Source organism: Mandrillus leucophaeus, unplaced genomic scaffold, assembly GCF_000951045.1.
Source record: "Mandrillus leucophaeus isolate KB7577 unplaced genomic scaffold, Mleu.le_1.0 Scaffold811, whole genome shotgun sequence".
Taxonomy (NCBI): domain Eukaryota; kingdom Metazoa; phylum Chordata; class Mammalia; order Primates; family Cercopithecidae; genus Mandrillus; species Mandrillus leucophaeus.
Window position 1 is genome coordinate 1,054,065 of NW_012108820.1, and position 13,197 is coordinate 1,067,261.

At 42.9% G+C, this 13,197-nt stretch overlaps 1 protein-coding gene across 1 annotated transcript in view; it reads left to right on the forward strand.

The window, feature by feature from the left end:
• B3GALTL (beta 1,3-galactosyltransferase-like) overlaps positions 1-13,197 on the forward strand; it is a 118,381-nt gene that overhangs the window by 13,574 nt on the left and 91,610 nt on the right. Inside the window, exons 3-4 of the mRNA XM_011967847.1 lie at positions 5,129-5,168; positions 11,921-12,030. Coding sequence (XP_011823237.1) covers positions 5,129-5,168; positions 11,921-12,030 — 150 coding nt within the window. The remainder of the gene's footprint in view (positions 1-5,128; positions 5,169-11,920; positions 12,031-13,197) is intronic.

The following is a 13,197-nucleotide window of genomic DNA, read 5'->3' on the forward strand; positions in this document are numbered from 1 at the left end:
TTTTTTTTTTTTTTTTTTTTTTTTTTTTAAGATGGGAGTCTCATTCTGTCACCCAGGCTGGCATGCAGTGGCGTGATCTCAACTCACTACAACCTGTGCCTCCCAGGTTCAAGCAATTGTCCTGCCTCAGCCTCCCGAGTAGCTGGGATTATAGGCGCCTGCCACCACATCTGACTAATTTTTGTATTTTTAGTAGAGATGGGGTTTCACTATGTATCCCAGGCTGGTCTCGAACTCCTGACCTCAAGTGATCCACCTGCCTCAGCCTTTCTCAAAGTGCTGGGATTACAGGTGTGAGCCACTGTGCCTGGCCTTTTTGTGGCTATTGTGAATGGGATTGCTTTCTTGATTTGCTGTCAGCGTGGATGTTATTTGTGTATGGAAATGCTACTGCTTTTTGTACACTGATTTTGTATCCTGAAACTTTGCTGAAGTTGATTAGATCTTTTCTAGGTATAGTATCTTACTGTCTGTGAAGAGAGATAGTTTGACTTCCTCTCTTCCTGTTTGGATGCCTTTTATTTCTTTATCTTGTCTGATTGCTCTGGCTAGACTTCCAATACTATATTGAATAGGAGTGGGGAGAGTGGGCATCCTTGTCTTGTTCCTTTTCTCAAGGGGAAAGCTTCCAGCTTTTGCCCATTCTGTATGATGTTGGCTATGGGTTTGTCATAGACAGCTTTTATTATTTTGAGGTATGTACCTTTGATGCCTAATTTGTTGAGAGTTTTTAACATGAAAGAATTTTATCAAAAGCCTTTTTTTTTTTTTTGCATCTATTCAGATGATCATGAAAAAGCCCCGATAGATTCATAGCCAAATTCTACCAGATGTGTGAAGAGCTGCTTCCAATCCTACTGAAACTCTCCCAAAAAGTAGAGGAAGAAGGACTGCTCCCTAACTCATTCTGTGAGGCTACTGGTATCATTCTGATACCAAAACCTGGCAGAGACACAACAAAAAAAGAAAACGTCCAGTATCCCTGATGAACATAGTTGCAAAAATCTTCAACAAAAATGCTAGCAAACCAAATTTAGCAGCACATCAAAAGCTAATCCACCACAGTTAAGTAGGCTTTATTCCTAGGAGGCAAGGTTGGTTCAACATACGCAAATCAATAAATGTGATTCATCACCTAAACACATGATTATTAAAAAGTAAAGTTAGAATCCAAATTTTCTGAATCCTTGAATATTTCTCACTTTACTGTTTTATATTACACAGCCCTATGCATTATGATGTGTGTATTTGGCAATAATGAGGATCATTTGTGACACATTTAAAGTGCTACCTAGTCCTGTGGTAGCACTCAAAGTCCTTGTGACTTTGAGTCCTGAATGACAGGCATAAGGCACTGGTCGTGAGAACCAAAGTGTTGAAGTTCTTTGTTTTGTGTGTTTTTTTTTTGAGACAGAGTCTTGCTCTGTTGCCCAGGCTGGAGTGCAGTGGCGCAATCTCGGCTCACTGCAAGCTCCGCCGCCTGGGTTCACACCATTCTCCCGCCTCAGCCTCCTGAGTAGCTGGGACTACAGGCACCTACCATCACGCCTGGCTAATTTTTTTTTTTTTTTTTTTGAGATGGAGTCTCACTCTGCCGCCCAGGCTGGAGTGCAGTGACCGGATCTCAGCTCACTGCAAGCTCCGCCTCCCGGGTTCACGCCATTCTCCTGCCTCAGCCTATCGTGTTGGCCAGAATGTTCTCCATCTCCTGACCTTGTGATCTGCCTGCCTCAGCCTCCCAAAGTGCTGGGATTACAGGCATGAGCCACCACGCCTGGCCCAAAGTATTGAAGTTCATGTCTTCTCCACCACTAGCCAGCTGTGAGACTTAGTGAACCTCGCTGTGCTCAGCCTCCTCATCTGTAAGATGGGGTAGTAGGACCTACCTCACAGGGCTGTTTTGGAGATTAAGTGTGCCTGTTTACAGCTAGAACAATGCCAGGTCCTGTTTACATGTTTACCTGATAAGACAACAACAAATCCTATAAGCAGCCTTTTAAGAGGTCGCATAAGCCATCTTTCCTACCTGAACAAATCAAAGTAAAGAGAAACTGCTTTTGTCCGTTACATTTCTGTTGTAGAGGTAGTTGACTTCATATGAAGTGGTTGATGATAATGATGAAAAAAAGGTAGGTGCCAATAATTATTGAGCATTTGCTTTGTGCACACCCTGTGCTCAGCATTTTACTATCTTGTTCAACCTGCAACACAATCTTGTGAAGTGGGTCTTGTCATTATTATTCCTATTCCGGTTGAAACAGGCCTGAGATAGTTGGTGGTACAGGCAGAATTAGAGCCCAGGGCCAACTGAGTGTGATCATGAACACATCTGATTATTTTATTCAGAGTCTCTAGGGCACTGGTGGGAGATTCCATTTTACTCCTCTTTCCTTTAAAATATTCCATATCAAATTCTTTGAGGATGTCTTATCTTCTTTTAATGAAGAACTTATAAACTAAGCACTACATGTATGGATTGCAAGTGTTCAACTCTATTGTGAGTTGAAAAATAAAACCTGTGTCAAAGGGTGACTTTAATATGCGTTTTCTTGACTAGCATAGGAGCTGTCTGTGGGGTAGAGATTAATAGCAAATCTCTTTTGTATGTGAATAGCAATTCAGTTGACTTATAAAACCTTGACAGTGAGCACATTTTGATTGATACTGATAGCGTAAGAAACATGTGGCAGCAGAAATAATAAAACAAACCATGTGTTTCCTTCATCTTAGGAAGAACTAAGTCTTTTCACAAGGGAAGCTGGAGACAGAATTTTAATTGTTCTGTTAATTTAGTCTAATTTTCTTTCTCACAGGGGAAATTAGTCAAGACCATTTTGGTTCCATCTCAATTCACCTAATTCAACTGTTTCTTGCATATTTTATTTTTACAGTTTACAGATTGAACCCCTTGAAATGGCTAATCATTTCCTAGCTGTTGTGTCAGTCAACAGAGCTGCTGTGCTTAATAGCAAAGAGAAGGATGTATCATTTCGTTGCTTTTCTTTGATTTCACAAAGATAGCTATCTGATGGAAAGCCCAGCTGGTTTCGCAGCTTCAGTTGCTCAGTCTAGAACTGTAGCATTCTAACTTGTTGATAAAGGTGACTTTTGCTTTCTATATTATTTTTTAGCTCCCTCTCAAAATCTGTTCACATCTAATGATGTGTATTTTCTACATTCTCCCGAGGAAGGCTGGGCAGGCGTTATCATGGTGGTGTGAGGAAGAACACTGGGACCGAGTTAGGAGACCTGGGTTGCAATTCTGGTTCTGTGGCCAGAATGACTGGTGGACCTTGGGAAAATGATTTATCTTTTCTGAGCCTCTGTTGTCTCATTTGCAAAAGGGGATTGCTGGGTTGAATCATCTCCAGTGCTGTTTTTAGATCTCACAATTCTATTTTTCTAGGAGCCTCAGCTGGCAGCCAAAGCTGTGGCATCCAGAAGGCAGCTTGGCCTGGGGCAGGTGGCGGGTTGCCAGTGGAGCCAAATGGCTCCTCTGGAGCTGAGGCTGGCGCCTTCCCTGAGGGCAGGTTGTCTTCCTGGTCAGGAGTGGCATTTAGAGTAAGTCTGCGCTTGCTGACTTACGGTGATAGCCTAGCTTTGGTTCACTGCATTCAGAGAACTGGATTGAGCTTTCCAGTCTTTTTAAGTAATTTCTTCCAGGTCTTCGTATTTTATCAGGATTAAGTTGGGTGTCACTTGATCCATCCTGAGAGTTAACAAATCAGCATATAACTCTAGGTTCTCCTCTACTCAGTGGCATTTCTAGTCTCGAGACAAAGATAATTTCAGAATATGCCACTAAAGGTGGTCGCTCCCCTGTGTTTAGCTCTCTCCTCCCCGAGTGTTCTCATGGTCCCTTTGGTATTCTTAGAGGATGCATCTCTGTGGATACATCTCTTGGCTTTTAAGCTGCTCCCAATTTTGTTGGTAAGGGCTCGCGACCACATTTCTTGTTGCAGTCTGTGAAGACAATTGGAGGATATTTGCCACCGTCCAATTGTCATAATTATAGCATATGGCAGTTGAAAGCAGGAAAGGGCAATTAGGGAGAAAATTCCTTCTTAGTCTGCAGAGAAGACAATGAAAATGGCAGATTTAGCTGCTGACGCTTTGCACTTTGCTAGAGAAATCTTTTGAGAGTTCCTCCCTTGATTTACACAGAGTCGAGGTCAGGTATTTCTCTGCCCACATCCAGATTTCTATGTCTGGGGCTCTCCAGCTCTTACAGTGCCCCTTCTATGCTCCTGAATTTTTTTTTTTTTTTTTTTTTTTTGAGATGGAGTCTAGCTCTGTCCTCCAGGCTGGAGTGCAGTGGCACGATCTCAGCTCACTGCATCCTCCGCCTCCCGGATTCAAGCGATTCTCCTGCCTCAGCCTCCTGAGTAACTGGGACTACAGGCGCCCGCCATCATCCCCGGCTAATTTTTGTATTTTTCGTAGAGACGGGGTTTCACCGTATTGGCCAGGCTGGTCTCAAACTCCTGACCTTGCGATCTACCTGCCTCAGCCTCCCAAAGTGCTGGGGTTACAGGTGTGAGCCATTGCACCTGGCCTCTGTGCTCCTGAATTCTAGTGACCGCCATAGGCTGGCCTCCGAGGCCCTGTGCAGGCCCCTAGGACGACTACTCAGATAGGAGAGAACGTTGTGGTAATATTCTGGAAGACAGTATGTCTGCACCCAAAAGATGATGAAGTGCGGTAATTCGTGGAACTCATCTTTATGAGGAGCACCCTGCCAGAATCGAGACTATCCTCTGATATGTTCATAATGCTTTATGGTTTACAGAGCTTTAAAAATGAACCCTCCTGAGAATCTCATGAACCAGTTAAGCGGTCACTGCATCTTATACAGTAGGAAAGAGCTTCAGCTCAATCGACTTGCCCAAGATCGCATGAGAAGGGCACAGCCCAGCCTAAGAGGTCTGTCGTGATGCAGAAGTACATCATTGCTCCGTGGTCCCTTAGGTTTCCGTCTCATTTCTTTAGGGAAGTGTTTCCAAGCCCCCGTTTTCAAATCTTCCTCCCATGCGCTGATACCCACCATGCACCACGCATGTTTACTCAGTGTATTGCTGGCTTCATTATGTATCAAGATTCATCTTTTTCTCTTTCATTTAAAATACAGGATTTGGAGAAAAGTGGTATATCAAGGAAAAATGACCTAGGTAAGTAATGATTTTTTTAACCTAAGAGTGTGTACTCAGGTGTATTTTGTATGAATTATATTGCCATGAAGTGATTTTTTTTTCTGATTTTATTTATGGGGTAAATATTGTTGTCCAAATAGTCTGTCTTTAGCCCAGCCTAACGTTTGTTCTCCTGAAGATGTGGGGCAAACACTTCTCAGATGGACATGTTGGCATGGGGTGGACTTCTGTTTACTCAGTGAGATATGTTGGATTTAATTCCCTCTGGCATCATTCATTGAGCTTCTGATAAGGATAAAGCCCCATGCCTGGTGGGCTCTATGGGGGAATGCAGAGAGGAAGGAGACGTGGTCTCTGTTATTAAGGACCCACACAGTGTGGGAGAAAAGGACAAACTGGCGTTTACGCGTGCCCCCTGGGAGTAGGCTCTCTACTCGCTGGCCTGCAGACACCTCCGTGCCTTTCAGGAGTCAGCTCACCAGTCACATCTGCCAGACTCGTCCCAAGCCTCCTGGCCTGGAAGCTGTAAGCCCTTCCTTTGTAAGGCATTGTACTTCTATCATAGCCCATTCCTTATTTGTACTCCTTTTGAAACACCTACCCTGCCATATATTGTAAGTATCTTCAGGAATGTGACCATGGGTTAGACTTAAAATAAAAATTTCATCGGAAGCATGCCCAGTGTGTAAGGCCACACCTCTGTGTAGGGGTGAGTCTGTCCCTGAAGGGTATGAACTTTGTCAGTGTGTTTCCTCCCAGGGTAGGAAGAATGACCCAAGTCTGGAACTCAGTCAGCCAGGACCTGGACACCAGAAGCAGTGGAACCTCACAAGAGGCCCATGATGTCAGGGGGATGCGGTCCATGGGAGAAGCTTCCCTGCAGACACAGGTGGTTGGCTCACCTCTAGTTTCATGATGGATAAGCCTGGGTTCCAGGAAACAAGAAGGGAACGATATACTCTTCTTGCTTCCTCCCCACTATTTTCCTTGGAGACCTGAAAGGCGAGCTCTAGATAAGAGGGAAAAGGATAAAGGAAAGTGTTCCTTTCTAGGCCTTCTCTTCCTGGGCCTGGGTTCTGAGGGGTACAGAAGTGCAGGAGAGCCTGCCCTGCCCCCGCGTGGAAGTGGGAGAATGACCTGTTTTGGGGAGGCGTATCTAGGGCCCACAGGGGACTGTGTTGGGGTCTGTGGGATCTGACAGCAGCTGTATTTAAGGAACCACATCAATTTGTTGCTTTTTCTTCTCTGTATTATCACACTCTGTATGGTTTAGCCACACCTTTCCATGTGGAGATTTTCTTTCCTGCTACCAACTCTGGTGGGTTTGAACATTTATTTGTAGTTTATGGGAGCAGATGAGTCTCTGGTTATTAAATGAATTAATGATGCAAGTCTGGAACATGGGCTTGAAACTACAAAGGGGAAGTTACCTTGGACAAGTAAATTTATATTCTTGCAATTGCACATGGCAAGTCGAGCGAAACCTGACTTGGTATCAGTTCATCTGAAAAAGACCCAGGGGGCTTCTTTGTCACAAGCTTTGTGTGAGACTACAAGACCAGGAGGCTACTAAAGATCCTGTGCAGTTGCAGCAACAACAGTAGATTCAGGGCACTGAGAGCATAGCTCACAGTCAGAGCTGGGAGATAGCCTCCACGCACGGGACGCTGTTTCTCCTGCTGGCTGCCTGATTGATAGATTCACTAGTGTGTGATTACTCTCACCAAGTAAACATAATTGGTGACGCTTTGTGCATGTGTGTTTTCAGGTGTGTGTGTATGCATGCATATTTATCTCTCAGCGTTAAATCATAAGGCTGCTTGTTACTCAGCTTTTATCAGAAGAACATCATGTTGGTTTCTCATCAGAAAAACACCAGCATGATGAAACCATTTTTCTAGGTAATTTCTGACCAGGAAGATGAGCATTTTACAGTAGAGTGCTTTGCCCATGGTAGGTGCTCAGCAACTGAAGACAGGGAGAGCATTTGGTTTCTTCCGGCTTTCAAAGAAGAATCATTGCTCTCCAGCATCCGTTTTCTATTCTGACTATCTCTCTGCCCTGCTGCCTTTCCTGAGCACTCTCTGCCACTCACCATTGGCGTTGGCATTGCATTGGCCCTTTAGGTATCCTTGACTAATTTCTTTATCTTCCCCTTCTAGCCTGTCGCTCTGATTATTACTGTCAGGCACTTAGTGTGTGGCCCGTTTATTGCCCATTCCTGGAGGAGAAACAGTGACGATCCATTTTGAGTTGTGACAGTGTTTGCCGAAGGCAGATTGCAGTGAGTTTAAAGAAGTGCAGCCAAGATGATAAGGAAATCGTGGAATTGTCTTATTTAGCTCTGTCGACTGGGCAGCAGGAGCTTAAGAGTCAGGTGTTTGGATGGCATACACAAAGAAGACAGCTACCAAGATAAGCTCTGGGATCTGGACTCAGCCAGAATGTGATTCAGTGAAGGGATCGCTTAGGCTGTATGTCAGAAAATATTTCTTGGTACTGGTGTGAAGAACGCAGGAATTTAAACACATAAGCTGTTTTCAGCACCAAACTGTACTAACTATACTAACCTAGTTCTTTTCTGGATTGGGTTGGGGCTGAGTAGCATGTCAGTGAACTTTTGGCATTCATTGTGATCAGGGTCACAGGAGCTCCCCTCCCCTTTAGCCTTGTCCTCGATATTAACCCCCTTGCATCCTGTTCCTTGGCCATACCTAACCGTTAGTATTTTCTGGCCCTAAATTTGATTCTCTGTCCCAAACTTTCACCACTCCCTCTGTGGGGAGGGTCTTTCCACACCTTTTTTCCCCCATCTTTGGGAGAGTGTCCTCCTTCCCTCCTTTGGGAAGGCTCCGCTGCCTAGGACCCCATTTCGCTCCTGAGGCCCTTCCCCCATTTGAAAGTATTAATCTTGGCCGGGCGCGGTGGCTCAATCCTGTAATCCCAGCACTTTGGGAGGCCGAGACGGGCGGATCATGAGGTCAGGAGATCGAGACCATCCTGGCTAACACGGTGAAACCCCGTCTCTACTAAAAAATACAAAAAAAACTAGCCGGGCGAGGTGGCAGGCGCCTGTAGTCCCAGCTACTCGGGAGGCTGAGGCAGGAGAATGGTGTGAACCCAGGAGGCGGAGCTTGCAGTGAGCTGAGATCTCACCACTGCACTCCAGCCTGGGTGACAGAGTGAGAGGCCATCTCAAAAAAAAAAAAAAAAAAGAAAGAAAGTATTAATCTAGAGCCCAAGCCTGTCAGCATGGTATATAAATCCCTCATGATTTGACTTAACGGATCTGCCTCCCTTTCTAACTGTATCACCTACTGTACCCTGCCCCGCTCCTTTTCTCAAAAATGCCTGACAGACATGGTCGTTCCCTCAGGGATACTGCAGAGAAAACCCAGGCTGTGGGCTCTGTGGTGATCGATCCCACTGATCTGCTACCCTGTGTGTGTGTGTCTGCTGCTTTTTAAAGGAAACTCAGGACATACCTCCTCCTGGAAGCTCACCTTGCACTCGCCCCCGGTCCTCTGGGCTCCAGTCCCCTGTGCTCAGTTAGCTCTGGCTTTCCACTTACTGCTTTGTGTTATAATGGCCTGCCTCTGAACGAGGCTCAGACACTCCTGGGCTGCGACTGGTCTCACTCATTCTTGTATCACAGAGCTCTACACTGAGGAGGTACTCAGAAGACGTTTGCTGAATGAATGAATGAAGCGTGCATGATTGAAGTGTAGGAGAAAGGGAGAGGCCAGCATGATTTCTTAGTAGCTATGTTAAAAAGAGGACAGATACAACTGACAGGACATGACCTAGGTATGGATGGGAAGAATTTGCTTTTTAATCTTCTTGCAAATCGTCTTCCCTGCGTGGAAGTGCTGTTGTCTTCATGAGAAGACAGTGGGAGCTTTGCTGAGCTGGTAGAAGTGGCAGGAGTTGGTTACTGTGATGAACGGTGAGTGCAGGATTAAACTTCTTTTTTTTTTTTTTTTTTTAGAGATGTAGTCTTGCTATGTTGCTCAGGCTGACATCAAACTCCTGGGCCTGAGCAATCCTTCCATTTCAGCTTCCCAAGTAGCTGAGAGTTCAGGTCCTTGCCACCATGCCCAGCCAGGATTAACCTTTTGATAGAGAAATCTGCTCTTTAAAAAATGTATTATGAAATAATTTGAACATGTAAGAAGTTATAAAGAGAATAATATAATGAACATTTATGTATTATATGTTCATTAGGTTAAGAAATAAAACATCACCTAGATTAAGAAATTAAATACCATTAACACAGCTGAAACCTTTTAACCATTATCCTGATATGGTATTTATCATACTCATGTAATCTTTTATACCTTCACTTGCTATGTGTGTATATGTTTGGTATATATACATTTTAATATATTTATGTTTATATTGTTGCAAACTGTTGATTTGTATATTCTTTTGCAGCTTGCTTTTTTCAGCCTTATAACTATGGGATTTATCTGCCATATCCATCTGGATTGATACATGTAGTACTGGTTAATTTTTATTGCTGCGTAGTATTCCAGTTAATATATCTTGTTAGTGGGTATTTTCGTTGCTTTCCGTATTTTGTTTTACACAGTGCCACTGTAAGCACTTTTGTCATATATCCTTTTGCACACATCTGAGTTTCTCAAGGATGATTAATAAGAGTGGAATTTCTGGATCACTGGGAATGTGCATCGTTTTTATTAAATTTTAGAAAAATTACACTCTGAGGCTTATTTACTGCATTCTTAACAAGAAGAAATCTTTATAACTCCTCTTTAGATGTGTTAGTTTATACTAATGTTTCAGATGTAGTACATCCAAGATAAGAATTCAGCTGAAACTGAAGACACCTGTTTAAGTCTTACCCATGTGTCCAGCATATAAAGCTGAGAAGCTGGTTTAAAATAGAGACAGGTATATGGAATGTTCCTATTTATATAAACTCCTAAAGGAAAGGAATTAGGTCATATTCAGTAGGCTGTTCAGCATTTCCTTTTACATATTTCATTGAGTTTTAACCAAAGAGCATTTTAGATTATTTTTAGAATCTAGATGGCTACACTATGGAACTGTTGTGTGAATATTTGAGCAAGTGAATAGATGAATGGAACTATAGAATAGAACATAAGAACCATCAAATAGAATGGAATAAAATTAAAATCAAATTAGGGTCTCTGAGCTGAGGTGTTAAAGAGAAATATTCTTGGTAGGGGAGAGCTTCCTTCCCAGCTCTCCCAAGGAACCAACCAATTTAATATATTTATGTTTATATTGTTGCGAACTATTGATTTTTATAGTTACTATATATTATATATTTATGTATTTATATATATATATATATAAAATATAGTTAGTACAAGCAACAACCCCGCATGGCTTTGCTGACTTATCTGGCTGAATGCTACAATTTATGTGGCACCTTCTTCTGCCAGCATTCCTGTCTGGTGGCAGGGTGCTGACACAATCCCTGTTTTATCCATTTCTTTGTTATAGGCTCAGAACCTGGGGAGGCCTAACGTGTTTCTCTGGGGTGCAGCCTTGCTACCGCCGTTGGCAAGCCCTCTCATGGTCTTTGTGGGCAGGACATACTCGGGTTTCCCTCCTGCTCGCCGTTGTGAAAAGCTGGCTGCCTGCAGGTGCATCTGTAGCAGGCTGGTGAATACTGGCAGCATGGGGTATTGTAGATGGTCTTTCTGCAGACTTCGTGCTAAAGCCCTGTTGCTGAGGAATTGCTGTGGCCGATTTCCTGGAGATAACACCTAATCCTGGCTAGGTGCCTTATGAGGTAGGGTAGGGATTATTGAGTTACTTATTTGCAAACCCTTGTGAACTCTTGGGAGATGGGCAGTTACTGTTGAGTGTCATCTTAAAGGGCCATTCAGAACATTCTTGAGGTAGTGTGGTAGTGAGCTAGGACTACATAACAAAGTACCACAAAACGTGGCTTAGTACAAGCAAGAAGTGAGCTAGGACTACATAACAAAGTACCACAAAACGTGGCTTAGTACAAGCAAGAGAAATGTATTGTCTCACAGTACTGGAGGTTGGAAGTCTGACATCAAGGTGTGGCCAGAGTTGGTTCCTTTGGAGAGCTGGGAAGGAAGGAGCTGTTCCAGGCCTCTCTCTTTGGCTTGTAGATGGCTATTTTCTCTGTGTGTCTCATACCATCTTCCTTCTGTGTGTGTCGTTTATGTGTCCAAATTTCTCCTTTTTCTAAGGAGACTGGTTATATTGGATTAAGGCTCACCCTGATGACCTCGCTTTAACTTGATTACCTCTGTAAAGACCCGATTCTAAATGAAGTCACATTCTGAGGTATTGGGGGTTAGGACTTAAAAAATATGAACTTTGGAGGACATGTTTCAACTCATAACAGGTAGCAGCACAGTGTAGGATTATGTGGGAATCGTTAAAAGCTACTTGTGAACGTTAGATTTTCAGCTACTAGGAAGGTTAGCGTTCTAGATGTTTTCACACATTTGCAGTCATTCTTTCTGACAGATGCGAGAGCACATTCTCAGTTTGGTGCCATAGACTGGGTCCGGTACAGTCAGCTTACTTGCTTGCTAACTTGTAGGAAGAAAGTTTGGCAAACAGTTTAAAAAGAGGGAAAATTTTGTCTCTAGAATTACGTACAAATTGATTTTTTTCCCCTTAAGAGTTTATTGCCTGAAGGTTTGCCTTGTAGCTATTTTTTCACTTGTTTTCAAGTTTGTTTTAATAATTATATAAAAAGAAATACCTGAAAACTAAATTTTTTTTTGTTCTAGACTTAAAAGAAATTGTGTTCGTCATCCAGAGTCAAAGTAATTCTTTTCATGCAAAGAGAGCAGAACAGTTAAAAGAAAGCATCTTAAAGCAGGCTGCAGACCTTACACAGGTACGTAGCAGTGGCTGGGGGGCTGCCAGTTACAGATTTCTTGATTACCTTGATGTTTTCCAAAACACTGGATCTGTGGAGAATCGGTTTTTATTTAGACGAGAATAACTCCTCTGGCTCATTTTGCTTACTTAATATTGAGTATTTGTTGTTGAAAATATTTTGGTCAGCTGGGCGTGGTGGCTCACGCCTGTAATCCCAGCACTGTGGGAGGCCAAGGTGGGTGGATCCCTTGACGTCAGGCGTTCGAGACCAGCCTGGCCAACATGGCGAAACCCTGTCTCTACTAAAAATACGAAAATTAGCAAGGCACGGTGACGCATGTCTGTAATCCCAGCTACTCGGGAGGCTGAGGCAGAAGAATCGCTTGAACCTAGGAGGCAGAGGTTGCAGTGAGCCAAGATACAACACTGCACTCCAGCCTGGGTGACAGAGTGGTACTCTGTCTCAAAAAAAAGAAAGAAAATGTTTTGGTTAATTCCTAATGCACAAATTATCATATTCTGAATTATTTTTTTTTTTTTGTGTGTGTGTGTGTGTGTGTGTGTGTGTGTGTGTATAAATATATATATATAAATTTAAGAGAACTATATAATTGTGTGGGGCAACTGTGGATTTGTCACGAAGTATGATAAAAGCAAGTAGAAATAACTTTTTAAAGGCAAGGCTTAAAATAGAGATAATTAACGTTCAAAATTTTGGTAACAAGTTCTAAGGCAATTTTCATGTTGGAATAACATTTTCATTAATCTTAGTGCAGTGCTTCCTCTATGAGTCTCTTAATCTGCTTTTTTAATTGGATGTCATTAATTTAACTTTTGATTTGATTTATAATGTAATATTCCAGAAGGATTATGGAGAGAAAAATCTACTCATGTAGGTACATTTTAATAACATTTAAAATAGGCATGAACAGAATATAAAGCTGCTCTGAATAATGCTGGAGGTTTGGAGTGAGGGCGGATCTACCTTATGCTGCCCTATAGGTGCTTTCCTTCTTTAGCTAAGTAAGTCCATCAACACCTCTGCACTATGTTGTGATGGCCTTCAAGACCGAAGTGCTTGCCTGTAGTTAAATGCTATCCCTTTGTTCTCCCAGGAAAGAACTCTTTGACAGGAGACATATGTGGCTGACAGACTGCTTTCTTTCTCTTCATGGGTACTGGA